Below are 27,957 nucleotides of genomic sequence, written 5' to 3' on the forward strand. Positions count from 1 at the left end.
TCCTGGGATTGTCCTACTCTGTTTCAGAAAGTAAGGAAGTGTGCAAAGGATGCAGACTGGCAGGGGGTGGCAACAGGTCTGTCATCCCAGATCTTGGGAGACCAGAGACAGAGGTAAGAGAGTCAGGAGTTAATGTTCAGCCTGGTCTACATAGGTAGACCCTTTTTCAAAAAATAAAGCCAAACAAATAGTGAGCACGTGATGGGACAAACCAAAGGGGACACAAGATCCAACTTGTGTCCAACTAGAGGGAATTCCATTAGCCCCAGGGGGAGGGATGTGAGCATCGAAATGAATGACAGGACTAGATAGCAACAGACTGAATAAAGAGGAGCCCATGAGCCCATGTAGATCACTTAAAAATATTTGAAATGGTAAAGATGGAGAAGAAGGAAAAGTTGCTCTTTAGATGAAGGTTGGAGGTGTCCAAATTCAAAATCTCCATTGAAGGTGATTACATTATTAACTGCCTGGGGAAAGGCCACCCTGGCAATGCAAGATGGTTGGCCAGGACAGTGAGGAAAGGGGACAAACAGTCAGTCTCCAAATATCAACTCCAGGCAATGTCTTTATTATAAAGGAACAAGGTGGTTTCATGGTAGAGAAGCCCAGCAGACACCAGTTCAATTCTAAGTGAGATGTACTGGTACTGTTTGCCTCCTGTGAGACATCCTGAAGGACACAACAGCATTTCTGTAGTATCCCTACAGTGGGGACATTACCAGGCCTGTGGTCCTCAATCATGGGGATGTAGCAGAAAACTTGGGGATCTGGGAAAGGATGCATGGGCCAGGCTCATTGAAGGAGGGTGGGGTGCGGGTTTCTATGCTTTCACCCTGTTTCAGATGATTTGGAGACACACCCAGCCTGGTATGTGTTTGAAACTCCAGAGTTAAACAAACAGTGGAGAGACGTTTTCCAAGGCAATCTGCCTGTTCTCTTCAAATGTACTAGCACAGAAAAAGCCACAGAAAGACTGGACCCCAGTGCTTGGGTGTAGAAGGGACTGTAGAATAAGGACAGTGTGTGATCCTAGATGGGACCTTGGGTCAGAAAACAGAAGAATAAAAACAGTTAAAACATTGGAACCAGAGAGAGATCTGAGCCAGGAGAGTGGATCACACACTCAAGTTAGGAACTGTGGGTTGTCCCATTAAAAGATGTTTGCTTCACTCAATACTGCATACCCATCACTGAGGCAGTTCCCAGCACCCAAGAGATACTGGCAAGGTAAGTATTTTTGAATAAATTTCTCTGTATTTTTTTTTTTGTGTGTGTGTATACACATATATTTAGGTGTGTGCATATGTGAATGTGCCTGTGGAATCCAGAGGTCAACCTCAGGAATTTTCTTCCTCAGGATTGCTGCCACCTTGTTTTTTTAAAGGCAGTGTCTCTCATGGGGAGGGGGCGGGGGAAGCCAAAGCTAGCCAATTACTAGGTTGGCCGATAAAGCGCCCCAAGGATCCTCCTGTCTCCACTTCCCCAGCACTGAGATTACACACATGTATCACCAGGCCAGGATATATATTTTACACATGTGTTATAGGAGTGGAACGCAGGTCCTCAGGCTCGCGTAGCAGGCAATTTATTGACTGAGCCATCTCCCCAGACTCCCGCCAGTGTTTTCTTTTACTTTATTATTATTGTTTTACTTTTCCGTTACAACATAGTTAATCACTTCCACCCCTCAATTTTTTTTAAAGCTAAACTTTTTTTTTAATAGATTTTATTTTAAGTCTGTGTGTGTGTATGTGTGTTTGTATGCAGCTGCGTGCACATGAGCACAACTGCTGGAGGGGCTGGAGGTGTGAGATCCTCTGGAGCTGGAAACACAGGCAGCTGTGAGCTGCTTGATATGGTCCCCAGGTCCTCTGCAAGAGCAGTACATACTCTGAACCTTTGAGCCATCTCTCCAGCCCAAAGTTAAACTTTTGATGACAGTGTCCCACCCAATGCACAGTGTCAGCAGACTGTGTGTTCCCTTTTCTTCTGCTTTTATTCTCAATAGCACCCTCCAACCTGAGGACAGAATCCCACTGTATTTCTGGTAGTGAAAGCTATCACCCAGTCAAAGGTTAGACTGGCTCACCATTCCACCAAATCTGAACCTTCTTTATAAACTCTTGTGCCAACACATTTTCAAAGCAAGGGAGTGAATGTTTATGAGTCGGCTCTGGAAATTGGAGGCGTGGTGAGCTCAGCCAAATAGTTAGTTATGCATGCAAGAAAGACCAGGAGCCTAAATAGGTCAGGTACTGCTAATAAGCATGCAGCTTCTAAGGCACCCACATCTGATACCCAAGCGGAGACAACTGAGGAAGAGACAAATAACCATTATGAAACAGTGAGAACCAGGTGCCCAGCTTCTGTCCTCACCCTTACACATGTAAGATTACATACACAGCAGGCTTTAATTATTGCCTTCTAATTGCTTAAACACAGCCCAGCACCAATTTACAACGACAATTTGAATTTGTAGTAGGAGAGCATTCTGACAGAAAACTAGTCATTTAAATAAAAAAGTGCAAGGTGCTTACAAGATAATCAGAGATGATTACAGGGAGAAAGGAATGAATCAGGAGAAAGTTATGGTCCTGATGTTAAAACTAAGCCTTTGAGTGAAGAATGTTCTCTGCTAAAGTTACTGCCCTGTCTAACTGGATGTTTTTACAAAAGTAAATATACAAAGATAACTTTTGTTTTCAGGACTACTGTGCCTGAATCAGAGAGGCACTCCATCCAACCATCCACCCATCCATCCATCCACCCATCCATCCATCCATCCATCCATCCATCCATCCATCCATCCATCCACCCACCTACCCACTCATCCACACACCCAACCATCTATCCGAACAGCACAGACCACATTCCATGAGTTGGAGTCCTGACTAAATGAAAAGGAGAAAGTGAGGCACGCTCCTGTCACCATGCTTTCCTCCCATGACTGACTGATTATCTTCAAACTGTGAGCCAAAATAATCCCTTCCTCCCTTAAACTGCTTTTGTCAGTCATTTTATCAAAAAACATAACTAACAGTATCTTAATTGTGGTTGGTTGTATATGTGCAGGTACTGCTAATTCATGAGGACATGTTATGACATTCAGAGTGCTGTTGACAACAGAAACAATACACCTTGACTTGGGGCTGGAGAGATGGTTCAGCAGTTACAGGAGGTTAAGGCTACTCTTCTGGAGGACCCAGGTTCAATTACCAGCATCCACATGGTTGCCCACACCCTCTTTAGTTCCAGGAGCTCAGATTGCCTCTTCTGCCCTCCATGGGCACTGCATGCCCATAGCGCACAGGTATACATGCAAACAAACACACACATAAATTTTTTTTTAAAGGAAAAAAGAAAGAAAGAAACCATCACCTAGTACTTCCTGCCCACGCTGAGAACTTTTCCTACATGCTGATCTGCTGGCTCCTCAGGATCAGCCTGTGAAGAGCTATGGTCTCAGGCCTGCTTCACAGGTGAGGGAGAAAGTTCAGAATGATAAGGAGGTACACTGTGGCTCAGAGTCACCTGCTGCCAATGGTGAAGCTGGGATTCACGGTTACATAATCCAAACCCCACTCCACCCACCTCCCCCATGTCATGATTGAAGCCAAGGTATGTTCCATTTTTCCAGGGAGTGAAAACCCATCTTGGCTGGTATCCACCCAGGAATTCCTGACTTCAGGGGAAAATCCTACTTTTCTAAGGTAGGAATTATTACACGCTCTTTGCAAATTTAGTTATGCCATATGAAGCCAATTAAATGTGTTTTCCTGACAAGAATACTTTGATTTATTAATGAATCTGCATTGTAATCTGCCCCCATGAGATAGCCTTCACTTTGCCTACTTAATTATGACATGGATATCTCTGATTCAGTTTCTGAAAAACAGACTGGGAACCCTCACAGTCCCCAAACCAGGGCTCCCAAGCTTCTGAAGTGTTGCAGATTGGCAGATCACATCCACTTCCAGAATAGCTTCAAACAACAGAGGACAGAGCCAGGGATGGTAGCCCTTTACAGTAATCCCAGCCCTTGAGAGACTGAGGCAGGGGCGTCAATAATTTTGGGCCAGTCTAGAGAGACAGAGTCTCGAAAAACCAAAACCAAAGTAAAACAAAAACCCCAAAGCAAACCAACAAACAAAAACACCACACAGAGAGGTCAGACGGATAGGTTGTCAGGATAGATGGGCAAAGAAAGAGAACCTAGAACTCTGTGTAGACTAGGGTGGCCTCAAACTCACAGTAATCTGCTCGGCCCTGCCTTCCATGTGCTGGGCTTTAAAGGCATGTGCCACCATAGCTGGCTGTCATACAATTCTTATAGCCCATTTCTGAGATGATGGTATCCCCAAAGTACCAGTATGGAGTATAAATGTTTTATAATAGTTCTTACTTAATCACACTATCATGAAACATAGGTCTTCCCAAATGGATTTTGAGAGTTTCTTCCCAATTTGTTCAGCAAATATTTGAGTTCCTACTTGGGCCAGCAATATACCAATGGACAAGTAATTCAACATCTGTTTTTTTAAAAAAAGCTGGCTAGTTGCTGGGGGGCATTTTGTCTTCTGCTTTATGGCCATGCCCTTTCACAATTCTGGGCTTTGGGTTTTTGTCTTTGCAAAGAGGGAACAATTGCATTTCCTTCCACCATACAAAATGACAGTACAGGGAAAAGGCCCCAAGGACTATGGTACTCATGCCAGGTGTCAAACATGCTCCTCTTGTGAGAACTCATCCCTATACTTGCGGCTGCCAGAGGGAACAGGCATCTGAATACAGCATTGGAAATAAGCACAGTGTCCATGCCAGACGAACAGACAGGGAAACCCCACAAACCCACATGAAACAGGGAAAGGTGAAGTATTTATTACAGATCTTCCCACAGTCCTTCAGAACACAGCATTAGATTTCTTTGTTCTGCATGGACTGGCTGGTCTTCAAACCAGCTCTGATGTTTGGTTTAGGACCTCACTTGGTAAACATGGGTGTTTAGATGGCTGGGTGTTAGGAGTACACACCCCACTGTCCTGCCTGCCAGATTCGGTTGCTGCTACTGCACCTTTCAATGACTTCTTAATCTTAAAATGAGTTGAGAACGAAGCACATGAAAATGAATTCACATTGGTAAACATTCTCAAATGTCAAATGCTCAACTCCAGCGGGGGCTTTGTACTATTCAGAGTTCTGGGGAGTAACCTCATGACAAGAACCACAAGTGTGCCTCTGACAGTCATGGACTGGGTAGAAAGGAGCGTGCTTCGTGTTCAGTTAAGTAATGTAGACGCTAACCCCTCTCTCACTTTTGGTTTTTGTTTGTTTGTGACTGGGTGTCAAGCAACCCAGGCCTTGCAATTACTATGTAGACTGATAGGGTGACCTTGAAGCCTTGATCCTCTGGCTTCCACCTTCCAAGTGCTAGTGGTACAGGAGTGAGCCACCATGCCTGATTCTTTCTCTCTTCCTTCCTTCTTTTCTTACTTTCAGTGTGTGTGTGTGTGTGTGTGTGTGTGTGTGTGTGTGTGTGTGTATGTGTGTGTGTGTGTGTATGGAGTTGAACATGTCATGGTGTGTATCATGGTGCATGTATGGAGGTCAAAGGACAATCACAGGTTTGGCCCTTACCTTTTACCTTTTTTCCAGACAGGGTCTCTCATTCACTTATCTGACATGAGGTTCCATCTCTGCCCCCCATTCCCCTTAGGAGTGACAATGAGACACGAGCTACTGCATCTAGTTTTTCGAGGGTTCAAGGGATCTGAACTCATGTTCTCACGCTTGTGCAGCGAGTACTTTACCCACTGTGCCAGCATCCTAGCTTAAGTCCGTTTTCTTAAAGCACCATCAGTTAGGATAGTAACAGTCTTTCTGTGATCATGTACTAAAAGAAAGCCTCCCAGCCATGAACAAACCTGTACTAAATATTCAAATATTCCCCTTTAACCCCCAGAGATAGGGTCTGCAGCCCATCATGAGTGCCTGCATTAAAGGCACACACTGACATACCCAAAGTCATTGACTTTTGGGAGACTCATTTTTTCTGTTTTCCTTTCCATCCCTGAGTTGCTGTGTGCTGTGGTAACTCTGGGCCTTATGACAAGAAAAAGGGAAGCCAATTACAGTCAGTTGAGCTGATAGTCAGTGCGGAGAACATTTTGGAAGATTTGGCTAAAATGAGGCTCCATACTTAGTGGACGGACTCTCTCTTCGTATATGCTCAACACCTGTCTGTCCTAGAGCAATCAGAGGTGGATGGCTCCTTTGCATAGAGAACCACACCTAGCTCCAAGAGCCCTGTGGCTGGTTTTGTAGTTCTCCCAAATGTCTCCAAAGATGCTCACCAGTGAGTGCCACTGTCAGGAGGCAAGGCAGACACATGGAGACCTGGCCCCACCCCATCACACACGACTGAAATTGTCTTCCTAGAGCTTCACTAAATTGGATTTCAAGGTTTCCACCACAGTATCCACTCTGGAAAATTGAATTTAGAAACAATAGGCTCCTGTTTGGTAGTGAAATTGAAGTAAGATTGAAGGTTGAAAATGACTAATTTTATGGTTGCTACTCAGAATTGCTTTTCAGTTTGACTTGATCCTTTCGCAGGCCCATTTTGCAGTCTGATCCATTTATCTTACCATATAAATTACATCCATTTTGTTCACTTGATATATAATTACTGAGGGCCTGTTACAGATGTTTGTCTAAACACCAGCAGCAGGGAGATTACGATGAAACTGGACCTCAAAAGTGGATTAAGAGGGCCTGGGGGCATAGCTCAGTAGTGGAGCATTTGCCTAGAATGTACCCAAGGTAAAGCCCTAGTACCACCATTGCCACTACAGCTGCCGCCGCCGCTGCCACCACCACGGCTGCTGCCACTACCAATAATAACACAATAATAATAATAATAATAATAATAATAATAATAATAATAAGTGTATTGCAGAAATGGGTGAGCACAGAGGTAGAACAGCTGTCAGCAGAGAAGGGGCAGCAAGGATGGAGAAAGGATGGCTGAGGGATGCAGACTGGTAAGACCACTGACGTCTGCTGGGTAGCACAGGAGGGTAACTACGGCTGGGAAAAAGTAGTTGACTACTTCACGGTAGCTCTTAAAGGGATCTTAAAGTGTCCTTACCATAAGCAGTGTAGGGCTGAGATGAAGGCCACTTATCCTGATCTAACTGTTATAGATGGTACACGTGCACTAAAATGTCATACAGTCCCCCATAAACACACACGACCCGATAGACACTGACTAAAATGCCGTAATAAAAACCAGCAGAAGAGTTAATGTGTTGGGGGAGGCATGGATGTAAGATGAATTGCTAAACGTTCTTATTAATTAGAAAACAAAACAAAACAAAAAACAAATGAGCTAGATATTGGGGTAAATTCTGAAAGACCAGAGAGACAGAACAAGCCACAGCAAACCTCACCTTGCCCATTCCTCAGCTGATCTTGTTTCCTCAGACGGAAAGCTCAACTGAACTGCTTCTAAAAGCCTCTAGTTCCTGGTCCTCACGCCTTAAGAATATGAGATCCTGTTTCCTCAGGCTTTATATACCTTTCTGTGTCCTACCATATCACTTCCTGGGAATAAAGGCATGTGTCTTTCCCAAGCAAAGACATTAGGGATTAAAGGTGTGTGCCATCATGCCTGGCTCTGTTTCCCCATGTGGCCTTGAACTCACAGAAATCCACACAGATCTGCCTCCGGAATGCTAGGATTAAAGGTGTGTGCCACCACCATGTGGTCTCTATGTCTAATCTAGTGGCTATTCTGTTTTCTGACTCCCCCCCCCAATAAGTTTTATTAGGGTACACAATATATTGGGGGACACAATATATCACCACAGGTGGATGCTGGGAGGAGAGAGTTGTCTTCTGGAGTCAGAAGCAAAGAATGCTCTGGAGGAAGTGATGGTAGTGGTGGAGAGGAAAGGGGAGAAACTGCTTCCAGGTCAGGACTCTGGAGCAGAGGGGCACAGTGAGTGAAAATGTGCAAGAGAGAAAGCCAGGCAGAGGAAGGCATGCAGTGGAAGTTAGGCACTAGGAGTTAGACAAGGAGAGGGACCATGACTAGATAGTACAGACGCTGAACTTCCAAGATGGCAGCTTCTTCCCCAACCTCCTGACCTGAGACAAAAGCCTGGTAGTTTAAAGCAAAGGCCTGGCTGGCGTTTACTCCTGCCAATAAGTCCCCCTAGTAATGGACCGGCCTGCCATACTCGGGACTGGATCGGGATATGTTTACAGCAAACTTGTGGGACTATTAGATAACCCATCTTTGTTCAAGCTGGCCAGCCCAAAATTACGAAAGAACTCCCCTCAAAGAAACTTCAAAACAACAGCCCTTGAGGAGAGACTGGATTTGGAGCTTTTGAGGCCTCACTGGCTTTGTAGAGGTCTTTCCTGTGTGCCTTGCTGTGTGTGTTTCCTCACCCCTAATAAAAGCCCTTCTACACGGGCTGATTCTGTCTGAGATTTTTCCCTTGTGCAACCCTGCTCAAGAATTTTCCCACTTCTTAATTCTTTAACTGACAGAGAAAATGAACCCAATCAAGAACTTTAGATGGTAACAGAGGACAGGTAGAGATAGGAAAATAAGCAAGACAGTAAGTAGATAAACATGTCAAAAGTGGTGTGGTCTAGCCTAGTGTGCCTCACAGAAGACCGAAGAGCGTGGCAGGAAGCTGCAGGTGATGAATGAGGGCATGCACAGCCTGTTGAGGGGCTTTAGTAGGCAACAGTAGAGACACTGTCTTTTATCTGAGGGCCTGCTTTCCGGGGTCTCAGTGATCACAGGCAGTCACAGTCTGAGGAACTTAAATGCAGAATGGTAAAAATAATTCACAGCTTTAAATTGCGTGTTTTAATGAGATGCAGAAGGAAATCTTATATGGTTTTGCCTGGGGCCTGACTGCCCTTTGTCTAAGTGGGTCCATATTGTAAACGCTACCCCACATATAAGTCACTGAGTTGCCATTTTAGCTATCAGAGGCTTTCACACAGACCACACCCACATGACTTTTACTACAGCATATTTTATAACTATATTAGTTTATGATTAATTACTAGGCCTGGTTTATGAACTTCACAGGTATGTACATATAAGCAAAACCAGTACATGCAAATACTGGTCCAGCTGCTGATACTGGGAGGGAAGAGAGGGACCACTCCAGGAACAACAGCAACCATACACACAGCAACGCAGTGTCTGTGCTAGATACTTCTGTGTGTTTCACATACATACTAACTTATCCATCCGGGAAGAAACAGTTACTATGCCCTCTCTATCGCCAATGACAGAGGCTTAAAATGTAAATGGCTTGACCATATTAGTGCCAAGGCCATGTTGCTGAAGCCAGGTTGTCTGAGGCTAGGGTTCAAACTCTACCAGCCCACCACACAGCTGATATATTTGACAACAGGGATAAAGCAATGGCAGTTGTATTTTCACAGTGGATCTTTCGCTTCTCTGGATCATTCAGATAGAAATCTCAACTTTCATTGAGTTTGGCTAGAAAGAAGGGTGAGTATATGTTTTTGGACAGAAAGCAGTCAGCAAAATCTTTGTATTCTCTTGATACACATGAACACGTTTCATGGCTATCCCGAGTTTGTATCTACCTTCCTGATTTAAACCTAAGTCCAGGGCTGGGAGAATGACTCATTTGGTAAAGCGCTTACCATGCAAGCATGAGGACCTGAGTTGGAGCCTTGGCACACATAAAAGGAGAAGGGGAGAAAGCTGGATGTAGTAATGCATGCCTATAAATCTGGAGCTGAGGAGGTGGAGACAGGAGGATCTTTGGGGTTCAGTGACCAGCCAATCTAAATTCAGTGAAAGACGCTCCCCTCACCCCCAAAAGGCAGAGAGTGATTGAGGAGTATTCTTGACTTAACCTCTGGCCTCTGCACACACACAGGTACACAAGCACATGAATACACATGTACCTACACAGGAACACATACACACACTCTCTCTTGCACACACACACACATACACACACACACACTAATCTGTTTAAATAGCTAGAAAAGCCAGTTGGGATTGTAAAATTAAGTACAGGAGATGTGTTGATTATAATGTGAAAACTGAAGCTTCCTCCCTAACTCTCCCAGCATTAATAAAGGTGCGTACGATGCTGCACATCTTCTATTTCCTATGATGCATTTTTATGTAGGTAAGTAAACAGTTCAGTTAAGTCTAACTATACTGTACTCACTATTCTATAGCTTTTAATTTATTCATTTAAAGTCTAACAGCATTTACACTTATTTTCATGTGAGTTAAGGAGAACTCAAATATTCTTGTCTGTATAGTTAACACCCTATCATGTGGGTGGCTTGTTATTTGTTTAACTAATTCATGTTGGAATACATTTATGCAGTTTCTAGTCTCTCACTATTAGATGCAGTAATTGGAAGACATTCTTAATTATTTAAAAAATTCATGCTGAAACTGGGCATGGCTTCCCACTATTGTCATCCTAATGCTGGGGAGGTTGAGGCAGGAAGAGCAGAAGTCGAAGGCCAGCCTGGGCTACACAGTGAGACCTTATTTCAAAATCCAAGTAAATATAGTGTCTTTTTGAGAAGGAATTTGTTGGGTTGGTTTGGTTTTTGTTGTTGTTGTTTTTTCGACACAGGGTCTTTCTCTATTATCTTGGCTGTTCTGGAACTTGCTCTGTAGACCAGGCTGGCCTCGAACTCAGAGATTTGTCTGTCTCTGCCTTCTGAATACAGGGGTTAAAATATTTGTCTCACCATGCTCAGCTTACTTTGTTTTTTAATAAAGCCCACTGTTGCATAGACTCAGTCAGCCCTGGAAAGATGGATTCCTCATGTTACTGCAGTGGCCAGGTGACTTTCCGAAAACAGCCAGGCTCTTAAGAGAGCTTAGAGGCCTCCAGATTCACACGCTTCAATGCAAATGGCATTGAGATTCTGGGGACATTGTGCAACACACTATCACCCTGAGTGTGGTGAAAGTGAGGCTGGGATGCCAGGGCCAGGCTTCTCAGGTCTGCTAATGAAAGAGCATACCATATGAAGTCTGGGTCAAGAAATGGTGTAAGAGGAAAGACAAAAATAAACAGCGTTGTTTGTCCTTGCAGGGACTCATTTATTTAATTGGGTTACTAATGTTTGGCTCACCTGCATTTGCACATTTATTTAAAGTACAGAGAGGTGAGCAGTTATTAGGAAAGCAAGGGGTGTGCAGTGCTATCCAGGAGGCCTGACCGGCTGGGCCACTGTGTCCTCTATGTTGACAGACTATCTCGCCCTACTATGGGACAGGAGGTACTGAATGGCATGGCCCCTAGCTCAGTGTCTCTTACCGACTTCAAAGATGCTTCATTTAAAGGAAAAAAAAAATATGGTAGGGCCCAGTGGTGAGGAAAGGGGACAAATAAGAACAAGATATAATGACACACATGCATGAAAATGCCACAATGAAGCCAGCACTTTGTATGTCAATTAAAAATAAATAAATAAATAAATAAACAAACAAACAAACAAACAAACACCCTGAAAACAGTAACAAGAAATAATCGGAACACACCTAGGTTTTATCTGTGGCATTCTCATGAAAATGGTATAATGCAGAGTGTCTTTAAATTTGTTTTTACTACATTTATTTGTTGTGTGTGTTGTATGTGTGGGTACATGTAGGCATGTCAGAGGGCATCTAACAGGAGTCTCTTCTTTCACCATGTGGGTCCAGGGGACAGAACTGATGTCCTCAAGTTTGGCAGCAGGTGCTGTAAACATTCTGTACATCATCAGCTTGCAACATCAGCTTGCGACTGCATCCCAGCCTAAAAGTGGACTTGACCTCGCTTTCTCTCTCTCTCTCTCTCTCTCTCTCTCTCTCTCTCTCTCTCTCTCTCTCCTTCTCCTAATAAAGCTCTAAAAAGGTAACCATGGCTCGTGATTCTTCTGCCACCACAGTATCTAGTGCTAGCCACTAGAGCCGCCATCCACCCGTTCAGGTGCCCTTATCCTGCCAGCCATCTCCCCAAGTCCCAGTGTCTTTTTTGAGAAAAGGTCTCACTATGTTAGTGAGATTGGCTACAATTACTTGTGAGCCTCCTGCCTCTACCTCCAAGTGCCAGGATCACAGCTGTGTGCCACCAAGGCCAACACTCAGTCTTAAACTCACATTGGCCTGAAAAACTTTTGTGTTGGGAATCTGATCCCACATTCTTAGGTACTCTATGTAAGTACTCTACTGCTGATCTACCTCCCAAGCCCTTAGGAAACAGAGTTTAAAAGCTAGTGTGTCTGTGGAATGTGTGCCAGGGCACATTTGAGAGGCCAGAGGGTAATTGCAGATTCAGTTCTTTCATCCCACCTTTATGTGGGTTCCAGGGACTGAACTCAGGTCACCAGGCTTGTGAAGCAAGCACTTTTATCTGCTGGTACTTCTCACTGCCCCCAGATAGGGTTTTGCTTTTTTTCTTTTTAGCTGTTTATTTGAAGTACAATGTGTGTGTGTGTGTGTGTGTGTGTGTGTGTGTGTGTGTGTGTGTACACGCATGTGTTAATTACAACCATCCTATTTCTATATTGCAGAACTAAAATAAATGTCTTGAATGTCTTTTTTACATTATTCAAGGAGAAAGTAATAAGCACTATCTGGGGATCACAGACATGTCCAGTTTCTGCAAGATCCCTGGAATTAGAAGGAAATGATATGCTGGGTTGTGGTGGCGCACGCCTGGAATCCCAGCACTGGGGAGGCAGAGGCAGGTGGATCTCTGTGAGTTTGAGGCCAGCCTGGTCTACAAAGCGAGTTCCAGGACAGGCTCCAAAGCTACAGAGAAACTGTGTCTCAAAAAACCAAAAAAAAAAAAAAAAAAAAAGCTATGTCTTAAAGACATGCACATGAACAAAGCCCACTGAAGACAGTGTTTTTTAGGCTGCAAGAAGTAATAGCTACAGGAATCATAAGTCAATGTTTATCAGAGGCCCTAGTCATTAGTAGAGTACAGTAATTGTTTTACTAGAAAGAAAACTGAAAGATAAATAATATGGTTTCTGGAGTCAGTCTCCCTAGCTCTGATCACTCCATTTGATATTTATCAAATTATTTCCTCTATTCATGCCTCCACTTCCTCATTTGTTAAAGCAGTCATTAGTACATCCCCATGGACTGTGAGAAACCAGTGCCTGATACTTGATAAGCTTTTAGCAGAACAGAGCCGTGTGTTAGTTTTCCATCACCACACTAAAATTCAACTCCAAGGAGAAAAGGGGCTGGGAGATAGCTCAATGAATACAATGTTTGCTGATCAAAAGTACAAGTGTGAAGATCCAAGGTCAGCCCCCAGCATTCACATAAATAAAGCGGGGTGTGATGACATGTACCTACTAGCACTGGGGAGGCAGAGAGAGATTCCAGAGGCTCACTAGTCAGCTGGCCTGGCCTACTCAGTAAACCCAAGGCCACTGAGAGACCCTGTCTCAAAAACCAAGGAAGATGGACGGCAGAGGAATGACACCCATGTTTGACTTCTGGACTCTACAAGCACACACACACACACAAACATAGATGGATGAACAGGTAGATAGGTAGGTAGACAGACAGACAGACAGACAGATAGATAGACACATACATACATACATACATACATACATACATACATACATACATACATAGAAAAGGCTTATTTCAGCTCATGGTTTTGGATGCTTCAGGCCACAAATGGTTGAACCACCAATGAGGCCGCACAGTGAAGGAAAACAGTGTGACAGACCCCAACCAATCACTTCTTGGCCAGGAAGCAAAGTAAGAGATGAGGTTTCTGGGGTCTTACATCCCAATCAATAACATGCCTCCAATGACCTAAGAGCTTCCCATTAGATGTCACACTTAGTTTCCACTACTTCTCAATTGTGGCATCCTGGGGACAAAGCTTTAACGCCTGGGTGTCCAGGATCTATTCAACAACACGAACTATAGCAGCTCGCTGTCCTCTTGATTCTTTGGCTGGAAGCCACTACTACCAGAGAACAACCCATGGGCTTGCTTGTTCTTATTTTTGTCTGTTTTCCCCAGAAGATCACTGATTTACAGAGGGAGAAGGTAGGAGGCTCAGTGGATACTAACCATGATTTCATGCACACAAAAAGAGAGAAGAGAGAAGACAGCCAATATATCGTAATTTGCCAAGCCTGAGTTCAGCTCACTGATTATCATAAAGGAGTGCTTGAGATAAGTTCTGACAGATCACTGCATTTCAGACGTGGTAAAGAAAGCGTTCAGGCCTCACAACCTGGGGAGGACATCCAGTCCTGTTTCCTTTGGTTTCTCAGTATGGACCACAGCTGGCATACTGGCAACTCCCACAGCTCCTCCATGAAGGTTTCAGGATTTCCATACCATCCCCAGCTGGCACAGGCAGCTGTTTTCAAAGGTGAGGTGTGCTAGGTGTGCTCTCACTGGGGAAGCTGAACAGGTTCAAGGGATCCCACTGGAATGATGACATAGAGGGGGCCTGGCTCTGTTCAATGCAAGGGCTAATGGACTTCTGAAAGGTCTCTCAGAGGAGGGAACTTTGTCCCTAAGTCCTGCCCATGGGAGCCATCCTGAATGTAATGTAGAGAGATATCTCATGGACCTCCCTGGGCTAAGAACATCGTCATCTACAAAGTTTGGAATTAAGGGATGGATGCCATGTGACTCTCATGAGGCAGGTAATTCTCCATCGAGAGGCAGGGTATGGGCTGGCGAGATGGTTCATCAGGTAAAGGCACTTGCCATGCAAACCTTACATCCTGAGTTCAATCCCTGGAACCCACAGTAGAAGGAGAGAAGCAACTCCTAAAGTTGTCCTCTGTTTTCCACACATACACTGTTGGCACACCCACCACACCCCACACATACATCTACCTCCCCCCCCACACACACATACACTAATATTAAATGAAACAAAGAAGCGCATGTGGAGCGGCTAAATGTACAGATTCTGGCTTCTTACTTCACAACCACTAACTATGTGACACTGTGTACACTACATTACTTCTGTACCTTGGTATCCCCTCAAATAATCTGGGAACAGTAAGAGAGCTTACCTAATGGGGGCAGCGTGAGAACTAGAAAAGTGAATACAGACAGAAAGTGCAGACTGAATCACACCTGTTCTCTACGTAGTGGCTGCTACAATGTGCTCTACTCTGTAAGCAGTGGGGACAATACCCCGGAGACCTAAATTACTAAAGACAGTTTGATTTCCCAAGAACAGTGATTGAACACAGTGACTGAAACAAACCTGTGACAAGCAAAAGACACTTTTAAGGTCTGCCATGGGCCTAACTCTAAGGACCTTTTTCTCGCTTACGAGTCCCATGACATTAAAGTCTGATCTGTGTCTTCTGCATCCAACGGCTCCTTCAGGAGCTCCTGTGGAAATCAAATTCAATGTCATGCTCTGAACACCCACCATTCTAAGCACCGAAGAGGCTCTTTGCTTATTTTTCACATTCCCATCAGGAACTCTATACATTCTTATTTGATTTCTAAGTCAAGGTCTCACTCTGTCCCAAGCTGAACTGGAACTCACTCTGTAGCCTAGACTCAGCCTGTACCAACCCACGTTGATCCTTCTACCCAGTACCTCAGTCTCTCAAGTGCTGGGATTATAGGTGTGAGCCACCATATCTACTCTAAGGAGTTCACTTATTCTTAAAGTGAAATCTCAAAGCAAGCCCACTGAGTAAACCCGAGGAACAGATTTAAAAGGGCCATTTCTAGACTCCTGTGTCTATCCTGGACTCATTTAACACATTATACATTCTACAGGTTGGACACGCCCAGAGCCCAAGGGCCTTTCCACTTCGGTGTGCAGAAGGTCCACTGAAAACCTTGCTCACAGAGCTGAATTTTCACTCCCTCCACATCCCCAGTCTGTGGCTGGAGAGGGGCAGGAAGGCATGAGCCTACTCGTTAATAACGAGAATTTTGGGGAGCCAGGGAGATGATGGTACAGCAGCTAAAGAAATGTCAGTACGAACCTGATGACCATAGAACACATGCATAACCAGACCTGGTGATGAGAGTGTAATCACAACACTCCTATGGTGAGATGGGAGACGGACGCAGAATCCCCCAGAAGTTCCAGCAGACTAGGCAGAAACAGTGCAGTCATGAACAACATGAGACCTCACCTCAGTCATGTGTGCCTTTACACATGAACACATACATACACATATCATATAAACACAAATAAACAAAAATAAATATTTTTCTTTTTAGTGTGGTGGAGGTGGGGTAGGGGCTCATGATGTAGCCCTGGCCGGCCTGGAACTTGCTGTGTGGACTGGGTTATCCTTGAACTCACAGGGCTCTGCCTGCCTCTGCCTCCCTGGTACAGGAATTGAAGGCATGAATCGGAACACTCTCCTCCCACCCCCTGTTTGATAATGAATATTTGATGTAAATCGGATTGAAGTAGTCACAGGCCACATGATGACAAAACCGTAACCTCACCATGCTGTCCCGAGAGAGTTCTCTGTGGGCAGGTTAAATACCATTTTAAACCACACAGGCCCAAGGTAGCCCTCACACTGAATCTTCACGTTAGAAAACAGGTCAAGGTCAAGGTCAAAACATACTATGATTTGCATAGTTTCCCATACTGCAAACAAAGGCATGCTATCATCTGTGTCATCTAATGGAATGGCCGCACAGGAAGTGGGGCTTTGTCGAAGCCACTACCAGGGTAGATTTTCTTTCTTTTTTTTTTTCCAGGGGAAAAACATTTAATTTTTTTTTTTGAGTTTTAAATTGGAATTTAAAATACTAGAAGAAAAATTAAGAAGACTTCTGCGTATCTCTAGAGAAAAAGAGCTATAAACCAATATAGCACACAAAGGCTCCAAACAAATGCCTACCAGGAGAATGCTCTCCCACATCCTCAGGTCCAGCTGTGACTGAATTTGGTTTGCACACCAATGCTTCAAGAACTTTCTTTCTTCTGACTATGCTGGTACACACTACCACTTGGGAGGCTGTGGCAGGATTGTAAATTGGAGGCCAGCCTGGGCTACATAATTAGACCTTGTCTCAAACAATCAATAGTTCATCTTGATTTTGTTTTTAGAGAGGGTCTCAGGTATCCTAAATTATTCTGAAACTCACTACATAGCTGAGCATGACCTTGAGATTCTGATCCTCCTGCCTCCACTTCCCTAGTGTGGCAATTACATTTCTGTTCTCCCAGACCTGGTTTCTACAGTGCAGGGTATTGAACCCAGAGCCATGGGCATGCTACCTAAGCACTCAATCAACTGAGCTACTTATCCTAAGCCCACGACCAGTTTTCTATAAGGTGACAACCGATCCTTAATTGACACCTGAAATATTAGGGAAAATTCCAAGGGCAGTTGATTAAAAAAAATTATACTGAACATGAAATGTTCTCTCTATAAAACTATTATCATTAATCTTTTTTAACAGGAACTTTAGTGCTGGGAGTAGTGGTGCATGCCTTTATTCCCTGCAGAGGCAGGTAGATCTCTGTGAATTAAAGGAATTTACATAGTAAATTCCAGGTTAGTCAGGGCTATATAGTAAGACCTTGCCTCAAAAGGAAGAAGGAGGAGGAGAAGGAAGAGGAGGAGGAGGAGAATGAGGAGGAGAAGAAGCGGGGGAAGGGAAAGATGAAGACTTATTCTTTGGCAATTGTACATATGTATAAAATGTATCTAGATCATATCCACCCTCAACTATGCCTTTCTTTCTTTCTTTCTTTCTTTCTTTCTTTCTTTCTTTCTTTCTTTCTTTCTTTCTTTCTTTCTTTCTTTCTTTCTTTTTGAGACAGGGTTTGTGTAGCTTTGGAGCCTGTCCTGGATCTCGCTCTGTAGCCCAGGCTGGCCTTGAACTCACAGAGATCCTCCTGCCTCTGTCTCCCGAGTGCTGGGATTACAGGCGTGCGCCACCACTGCCCGGCAACTACCCCTTTCTTTTCCCTGGACGTTCTTCAACACACCTCTCTCCTATCTTCAAGACCTTTTCCTTTCTTTTCCGAAACCCACCAAGTCCAATCAGTGCTGCCTACTGGGGCTGTTGACCGAGGCCTCCCCTTACTTAAGTGACCACAGCTGCAGGAGTTCATGAGCGCCAGGGCCATGTCCAGAAGGCAGCATTTCACAGCTCTCCCCCATCCTCCAGCTCCTGCATTCCCTCTGCCCCTCTTCTGTGGTGTTCTCAGAGCTTTCTTGTAGTTGATTCAGATGTCCCATTTAGAGTTGAGCATCAATAGTCACTTAATCTCAGCACTTTGATCAGTTAGCTATGTGACTCAACAATTAACGGCTGCCTACTACTCAAAGAAGCTTCTTCAAAGAAGGTAAGAGCAGAATTAATTTCATTCATCCTTTCACGATGACTATAATTAAAGTTGAACACAGCACAGCTAAATGTTATCAATAATCCCTATAAGGTGTAATTACGGTAAATGCCTAGACACTGCCATGTATTTTTTTCCCCTCTGGAAAGTTCTGTTTTTGTTTATATCTTTTCTGAGATAGAGTTTCATGTAGCCCAGGCCAGCCTTGAACTCAGTATGGATCAGAGACTGGTCTTGAACTCTTGAGCCTCCTGCATCCATGTCCCAAGTACTATGGTAACAGGCCACCCCATCTGGCCACCTTTGCTATTTCTTGACTGCTTAGGAAGTAAGAAATGTTGGCTCTCGACTCTTCATATTTACTTAATGAACAGTTACGAGCAGTCACTGAATGCCCAAGGTGTGTTCAATTGTGCACATGTGATATGCTTTGTGGCAAACAAAAATGAAAAATCTTTATCTCTTCTCCAGACTCTCCTGGATACTCAGAGTCAGAAATGAGGTATTTCTTTCAACACAGCTTAAGGTCACCAATGGCATATTCACAATGCATATGGGCAATGATATTTACAAAACCACTGGAAGCTACCCAGCATTTCAAATGACATATTACTGAAGCTGAATCTGGTGACTATAAACCAATTTTTATATCAGCATGCAGAGCTCTGGCTACTGTATTAAATCTTACAGTTATATTTCTTATAATGAACTATGTCAACAGTGTGGCTTTGTATTTGCAAATCAGAGCTCTCTCTGCTGGCTCATTCTCTCCTCTGGGGAAGGAAAAAATAACAAGAGAAGGGAAGCTCTCTGGCGAAGATGAAGAATTGTGTGGGGGTGGTAAGAGTGACTGAGCACATCTTGTCCTACACACTGTGGAGGGAAGCCTATTCACTCTTAGCAGTGAGCCCCAACTCACAAGAGCCGTCAATACTACTGACTCAGTTTTGCCAATAAATAAATCCACCTACACATGATCCACAGCTCAAGCTATGTGTCCATAAAACTTATTTATTCTACAGCCATGGTTCGGTTGATAGTCCTTATGTCAAATGTCCTTAAACAATCAGACAGACACTGTAAGAAATTACTTAAAACTGGATGGACAGACAGCTGTTCTGTTCTGTGAACATTCACCTGATTCTGTAACTTCTCTTTTGACTGGCATGGGCTTGCATACTAGTTAGATAGAAAATATTCACTCTAAATTCCTATCACTTGATTTAAAAAAGAATTAACTGAACAATAACCTCACACACATACATATATAATAGTCAATATTACTTTTTATTAAAAACTATAGAAGTCTATCTGGGCATGGTGACACAGGCTTGTAATTCCAGCATTTAGGAGACTGAGGCAGGTGGATTTCTGTCAGTTTGAGATGAGTCTGGGCTATATATAGTGAGGTCCTATTTCTAAAACAATAATAAGTATTCTGACTTCTCTGGAAAGACATGAGAAAAGTCCCATTGAGACAGGAACATTTGCAACCCACAGAGGATGATGGGATGAGAGGAAAAGGGTCCTGCTTTGCGTTACTCTTCAAGACAAGCAGAATTTAGTATATTAAGCAGCAAGAAAAACACCATGAGTTTAAAACTGTAGGCTTTAAAATTTTCTCTTCCTTTTTGTTTGCATTAACAACAGAGCAAACAAACAATGGAAAAAGCCATTTTGTTGGAGCACTGCCAGCTCGGCAGGGGAGACATCACACATCCTGTGTTCATCTACACAGGAGGATGACCAGGATACTTTCTCAACTCAATAAATGCTGCATTTGGGTATTAGTGTTGACTCACCAGTCAATGCCTGGGGAAACCTGAACCTCAAAAGAAAGAGCTATAGTTAAATTTTGGTGTGGGAACATTTGCGTTTTTCCATAGCGCCAACCGAAGATTCTGCTTGGGATACTTCAGCTTCCAGTCAAGATTGGACAATGTGTCTCTTATCTGAAAAATCCCACCCAACCCCACAACACAAACAAACAAACAACCTCAACAGTTTTCAAAACACTGAGCAGCCAGCAACAAGAACAATGAACCTTGAACAAGTAAAGTCTCAAGTTGTCCTTACTGCGGAGGCCTCCAGACTATGAATACAGGGAACACAGCAGACACTTTGAGGTGAGGAGTTGGACATGGAAGATGGAAGAACTAAAATGAAAAGAATTTGCAGAACAGAGGGCCAGAGGAGGGGGCGGGGCGCTTGCAGATAGGGAGAGAGGGGTCCTGTGGGTCCTGAGCAGACTCCCAACCACTCCACATGAAGGATTACCCCAAGTTGGGAACCGTGGAAGGAAACAGTGGTTGGTCCTCATATGGGATTGGAAAGGGTGCTTGTCATTCCTGGGGCACTGGGAAGCTGACCCAGTGAAGTCTGGCCTCAGCAATGGGGAATGGCTGGTTTACAGTATAGTGAGTTCTGCTCTGGGCCCAACTACCAAATCTTAAAAGCAAGCCTGGAAAAAACCCCAAACTGTATCCTGACAACTAAACTCTATCTGGAAACTAAAGCAAAGGGTAGTTAGGAGTAGACAAAAGCAAGTCACATTCAAAAAGGCATCAAGGGTATTGGAGGGATGACTCAGCAGTCAAGAGCACTGGCTGCTCTTGCAGAGGACCCAGGTTCCATTCCCACACCCACATCAGGCAGATCACCATATACATATAATTAAAAATAAAGTAAAAAACATTTAAAGATATGAACATTTAGCACGCAATCACATATCACCGGGCTGGCAAAACATGGCCTGAAAATGAAATCAATTGAAGCCACCCAGAACTGAGGCATAAATTAGACTAAACAGCCAAGGATATGAAAATAGTTATTATAATTACATTTTATTCAGTCCAAAGTTAAGTAGTCAACCTACTAACCTGTAAAACATGTTTCTAAAAAATCCTTCTAACAATAAACATTCGAACACACCAGCTGTGATTCATGAAGGTTAGGTTCCAATAGAAGGGTGGAACTAAGGATGCAGTAACAGAAACTATGTAAGATCACAGACACACAGACACACACACACACAGACACACACACACACACACACACACACACACACACACACACACACACGGCCCCCCCCCACAACCCTGCATGCACACATAACCAAAACAAACAACAAAACACCCAACCAAACTCCTCCTCCTTCTTCTTCTTTTCTCCTCCTCCTCTTCCTCCTCTTCCTCCTCCTCCTCCTCCTTTTTTCCTTTTCAAGACAGGGTTTGTCTGTGTAGCCCAGGCTGTCCTGAATCTCATTCTGTAGACCAGGCTGTCCTCGAACTCACAGAGATCCACCTGGCTCTGCCTCCCGAGTGCTGGGATTAAAGGTGTGTGCCACCACCGCCTGGCCCTCAGAGTCAATTCTAATGGCCTAAAACCAGCTCCTGAGATTGTGGCCACACTGCCATATGGGGTAACGTGACTGAATGTGTGGTTTGAAAAAAAATTCTGGCAACAGTAAAAGTTTTCTGCATGTGCCACAACCGAAGCCTGATCACATCATGTGTTTCGGTCGGTGCTTGTCTGTGTGGCATCACTCCACATCACTGCAGGCTCGGTTCTGAACACATGACATGCATACTTCGCCCTGCGCACACCTTACATAACAACATGCCTGCTAACTGTCTGAAACTGGATAACCCATGGTTAACAACGGAGTGTGGGAACTGCAGTGTTTTTACTGTATGTACAAACTGGTCTCCTCTTACAGAAGAGTAATGACTTTATTACGGAGAATGAAGACTTCTAATATTTTTCTACCATGATTCCTTGGCGCGTAAGTATCAAATTCGTGTATCTTTTAATTGTATTGTATTAGAACACTTGATTTTAAAAATTACTATATGAGTTGTTAGCTTGAGTTTCATAAAAAGTAGTTCAGTGGATTTCTACTTGGGATTAGGACCAAACTTCCAATAATTTCTCAAATAGCTCTAAACACATTTCTGTCATTTGCATTTCATAGTTGCATGAAACATTGTTCTCAGTATTGACAATTATAAAATCAAATATTAATCAACCATGAAAAATGTTCAAGATTCGTTATATCCTGCAGTGTAGTGTCTAATACTCAGCTAAGAGTGAATTCTGTATGTAAAAATGAACAAACACATCCATCTCATTAATATGCAAATTCACTTTAATCTTTTAAAAAATGGTAAAATATGTGTATACCAAAGAATTGTTTTAAAATAAAATTCTATATGATTTGTTATAAATAATCTCTATACCTATTTTATACACCTAGATATTTGGAGTCACATAAAAAAGGTCACAAGGAGATTATTGGTCACCCAGCTCAGCCAAATTGGTGAGTTCTAGGTCCTAATGAGAAACTATCTCAAAATACAAGGTGAGGTTCCTGAGGAAAGACACCCAAGGTTGACCTCTGATCTCCATCTGCACATGCACACACATGTACTAGCACCAGCATACATATGACCAACATACACCTAAACACACACAAAGACTTTACCTCCCCATACGTCCCTTTATAAATATAAATAATAAAAATAATATAAACAATAAACCTAAAAACCCAAGACACTTAAGTCATTAGACACACTAAAAAAGGTATTGTTATGTAGCACAAATTGCTAAACAGTCTTATTAACAAAAACCCAGAGCCAGATAGATATTGGGGTGAATTCTGAAAGTTCAGAGAAGCAGAAAAAGCCACAGTCAACCTCACATTACTGACTCCTCGGCAATTCTGTTTCCATGAATCCTTAGACTGAAAACCTCTGAGTCCTCACCCAGAAGGGATCTCAGCTGAACTGCTGCTAAAAGCCTAAAAGCTTAAAAGCCTCTAGTTCCCAGTCCTCACGCCTTCTATACCTTTCTGCTTCCTGCCATCACTTCCTGGGATTAAAGGCCTGTGTCCTTCCCAAGCAAAGACATGAGATCTCAAGTGCTGGGATTAAGGGTGTGTGCCACTATGCCTGGCTCTGTTCCTAGTGTGGCCTTGAACTGGCCGGAATGCTAGGATTAAAGGCATGTGCCACCACTGTCTGGCCTCTATGTCTAATCTAGTGGCTGTTCTGTTCTCTGACCCCAAATAAGTTTATTAGGGTGCACAATATATTGGGGAACACAATATATCACCATCTTGTTATAATCAAACTGCTCAAAGTGGAAACACAGAAAAGCAGCAAGAGAAAAAATGCAGACCATACATTGAGTCCCAGAGACTGGTTTGACAGCCCACTACCCAGCAGCGACCCAAGCAAAATCCAAATCAATCACTATCTCCATAGAAGTGAAAAAACTGCCAACATACAATTTTATATCCAATGAACTATCTTTCAAAAACTGAAGACAGACCGGGGGTGGGGTGGGGGTGGGGTGGGGGTGGGGTGGGGGTGGGGTGGGGGGGCAGGGGTGGGACGCTGGCTCACGCCTTTCATCCCAGTTCTGGGCAGGCAGGGGCAGCAGATCTCTGTGAGTTGGAGGCCAGCCTGGTCTGGAATGAGTTCCTGGACAGCTAGGGCTACAAAAAGAAACCTTGTCTCAAAAAAGCAAAACAAAACAAAACAAAACAACAAAAAAACAACCAACCAAACAAACAACCCCAAAGACAAAGGCCAGCACTTTCAGAAAGAAGCTAAGAGAATAAGTCACCAGCAGATTCTCACACTATAGAGAATGTTATCCAATGTATTTCAGGTAGAAGAAAAATGAAATCAGGCAGAAAAGAATGAAGACAAACAGAAATGGGGGCTGCACTGATAAGTATGTTTCATAGCGTTTTCATATCTTTCGAAGGTGATCAAAAGTTCACGCGAAGTAGCAATGTTCCTAGCATATAGCAGCCCAAAGGGAGGCGAGATGGAAACCACCTACATGAAGAGATCGGAGGGCCTCACATATGTGTGAGGTGTACACTGTAAACTCTAAAGCAATCATGAAAATAGCAAAACAAGATTCAGCGCGAATCCAACAAAGGAGGTAAAATAAAATTGTAAAACACTCAATCAAAGTCTGGGGAGACTGTGAATCCCTTGACATGCAAGCACTGATCCTCAGAACTCACAAAAAGCCAGGCACAGTTGTGTGTGTAATTCCAGAGCTTATATGCCATGGAAGGTAGACCCTAAAGGGTGGGCTAGCCTGGTGAACATGGTCTTCAACAAGGTAGAAGGTGAGGATCAGTACCCAAGGATGTCCTCTGATGTTAGCACATGTGCTATGGCAGGCATGAACTGTCACTCACACATGTACAGATACAGACATCACACACACACACAAATCAAAAGAAGTCAGAAGAAAGTAAAAATAATAGGAAGGTGACAGAATTACATCCACTTCTGTAATTAATCATAGCATATGTAAACAGAATAAATACACCAGTTTATGAGGGCCAGTGAGATGGCTCAGGATAGTCTGAGAACCTTGACTTTTATCTGGGATTCATGTAAAAATGGTGAGAACAGACTCCTCTCCTGAAAGTTGCTTCTGACCTCCATATGTGTGTGGTGGCATGTGCAACCCTGCACCTCAACACACACATACAAATAAATAAAAGTAAAAAAAGAAAAGGAGCCTGAGCTGCATAGCAGGACTGCCTCAAAACCCAACCAACCAACCCCCCAGGCTCATACCCACACCATATAAAGTGAAGTAAAGCAAAGCAAACCAAACTCTGTATAGGCGGTTCACTTGGCTGCAACATTAACCTGGATCATCACCCCCATCTCCAACCCCCACAAAATACATATTTACTGAATTTTATAAAAGCAACCTGTCCTTGATTGATAGACATAAAATAAACAAAAACCATCCCCATTCCCGCTGGTCCATGTGTAAAGGGAACTGACCTGGGGAAAGCACCCTGGTGCTCAGCTGCCAGTTCCTTCTTTGGAGCTAAGGTGGGAGAGGTATTAGGGACTGGAGGGTAGAAGAAGCTTCCCACAATCTACTGGACCCATCTTTCTGTCTTTCTTGGTCATTCCTTGTGGAGCCTCAGCTACCTTTGAAGCAGCAACTGAGTGGAGGTGTGGCCATCATCCCACCATTCAGCATCTGAAGAGGGGTTGGGGAGGGGTGAGCAGGGGAGGGGTGGGTGGGTTGGGTTTGCAGAGAGAGACTGTATTCTTTCTTTAGTTTGGATATGAAAAGGCAGGCAAGACCTTGCTGGGGAAATAGTCCATGAGGAGCACAAACAAGTGCCTTACCTTGTGTACACAGGCCTTTGCGTTCAGGAAAAACAGTTCCACCGTGTTCTTATCCTTTAGAAAGGATATGCTCTCGATGTAGAACCTGAAAGACAGTACAGGGCTTTGTTTCTTCAGACTTAACTTCCTTCTCTTAGTATGATTTCATTTCCTCAGAGACAATGTTAAGGAGCCCCATGGCTCTGCTCTTGTTTTGACCTGCACACCACCTCAGTGCTCACACACATACCTACAGATGGAATTGCCTACAGAACATGACTGTGAGGATGGGAGACAACACGGGTCCACCTGCAAATACTCTGTGTGGCTCATTCTCTGACCCATGTGCTGGGAGCTTAGAAAGCCTCAGACATCTTCAGCACAGAGCTCAGGTAGAGCCCAGAGCTAAATGCATCAGTGACCTACTGAGCAGGCAGGGCATATCTGAACCTCAAGGCATGCTGCTGGCCCATTGGTTCTCAGAGTTGGGGTGAGTGAGGCCTCCAGGCCCTGTTCCTTCCCTTTCTATGAGGAGATAGAGTTTCCCTTGGCTTGAAGCCAAGCTCCCCATAGCCCTTAGTATTGGTCTTTTCTCATGCAAATCAGGGGTTTCAGGGCCTCAGTCCTCATGGCCGCTCTAAGATTTTCCTTGTCCAGTCTGTGAGCCTACAGAGTCGAAGATCCTTTTTCATCAGGGGAGCGCTGACAGCTTTGAGGTGGGAAGGGAGAGAAGCTGAGTGTGTCAGTGTGTCAGCATGTCGGCCAGTTTCCACCATCACATGGTGCTGAAGCTGGCCGGAGAGGACCGGGCATGCAGTGCTGAGTTCAGACAAATCCGAGTCTCTTCATTTTCTGAGCTCTCGAAACTTGTTGTTGAATAATACACAAGAGATCCGCTCTCCTAGGACAACACACACAGCTCGGATCCTCAAAAGGTACTTGCTCTCAAATCAGTGAGAATCAAAACACAAGAGGGCCATGGGAGGGGGGATGAGTATCCTCAGGCGTGCAAAGCCATGATGGGGTTTGGGCATTCGTCTCTGTTTTTCCTCATTGTTAATGAAATATGTGAACCAGGAATGCAGTCGAAAAGGCTGTAAAAGAATTCATCACAGAAATGTTAAGATGGTTTGGAAAATGCCACCTCTGTGTGTTGACTTGTCAAGGGGAGGCTCCAGGAGAAGAATAAATCTGGGATATTTTTACTTAAAAGGGTTTAGCTCACTGCTAAGTGAGATTAATGAAGACTAGGGAGGCTTGGGTTTTGAGAAGTATGAAGGCAAAAAAGGAAATGAGGGGTTTATAGGAAAACGGCTTTTGAGAAAGAAAAACCTAGAATGTCACCTCAGTTGTTTATTATGTGTATGGCTTGAGCAAGTTATTCATTGTGTCTTTAAGGTAGGTGTCATGATTGCACTTTTAATTTTGGAAAGTTGAAATTAGATACTAAGTGTAAAATGTTTAAAAAAAATCTTACAATTGATAAGAAAATCTCTCTCCTGTCCTCACTGAATTCCTATGTAGTTGTAGTTCTCAACCTTCCTAATGCTGGGACCCTTTAATACAGTTCCTCATGTTGGTGGTGATCCCCAACCATAAAAAAATATTTTCATTGCTACTTCATAACTGTAATCTGGCTACTGTTATGAATTGTAACGTAGATATTTGGTATGGAGATAGTCTTAGGTGACCCCTGTGAAAGGGTCATTTGACCCTCAAAGGGGTCATGACCCACAGGTTGAAAACCACTGCTGTATAACAAGAATGACGTTATATGATTTATCTAACTAGATCCTTATGTATAAAGTGAAGCCACTGACACTTGTCTAGGAGGGCTGGCTCTCCTGTGATTGTGACACATAACAAATGATGTGCTCACATACAGTAGGAACTCCAGTAAATCCTAGTCATTGAGGCTCAGCCAAACCTTACTTAATTAAACAGGCTTGAAGGGTGTGATGGAATTTGAACTATATCTGAAGATCAAGACGACACAAGATTCTGCTGAGCAAAAGAATAAATCCAGGAGATAAAACACTATAGTTAAACAGAGCCTTCTTTGGACAGTGTGATAAACAGTTGTGGAATTTGACCTTCACCGAGACAACATCCGTGATATTCCGGGTGTTCTCTTGTTGCTTTGGTTTGTCTTATCCTGTTCACAGCTCTGAGGAAGAGAGAGTGCTGCCTACCCAGCAGAGCCTTCTCATTGTATGAAGACGGGCAGAGTGGAGAGGCCGGATAGGAAAGCCTCATAGGAAGCCAGAGAGGCAGAAAAGGGAATCCACAGGCAGTGGGAAGGGGCGTGGACAGGAGAGGAAACGGCAGGAGTTAAAGAGGGTAGCCCAGTCATTGTGGCGGTGGCTATCAGGGAGAGGCCTGCCAGAGGCTGGCTGCTTCTGTGAGGCTGAGATGAACAGCTC

At 43.8% G+C, this 27,957-nt stretch overlaps 1 protein-coding gene across 5 annotated transcripts in view; it reads right to left on the reverse strand.

Moving 5' to 3' along the window:
• Frmd4b (FERM domain containing 4B) overlaps window positions 1-27,957 on the reverse strand; it is a 334,105-nt gene that overhangs the window by 79,059 nt on the left and 227,089 nt on the right. For all 5 annotated transcript variants that reach the window (XM_036181353.1, XM_036181356.1, XM_036181351.1 and 2 more), the window contains one exon: window positions 25,556-25,640. In XM_036181353.1, the coding sequence (XP_036037246.1) occupies window positions 25,556-25,640 (85 nt within the window). The remainder of the gene's footprint in view (window positions 1-25,555; window positions 25,641-27,957) is intronic.

Source organism: Onychomys torridus, chromosome 3, assembly GCF_903995425.1.
Source record: "Onychomys torridus chromosome 3, mOncTor1.1, whole genome shotgun sequence".
NCBI classification, from domain to species: domain Eukaryota; kingdom Metazoa; phylum Chordata; class Mammalia; order Rodentia; family Cricetidae; genus Onychomys; species Onychomys torridus.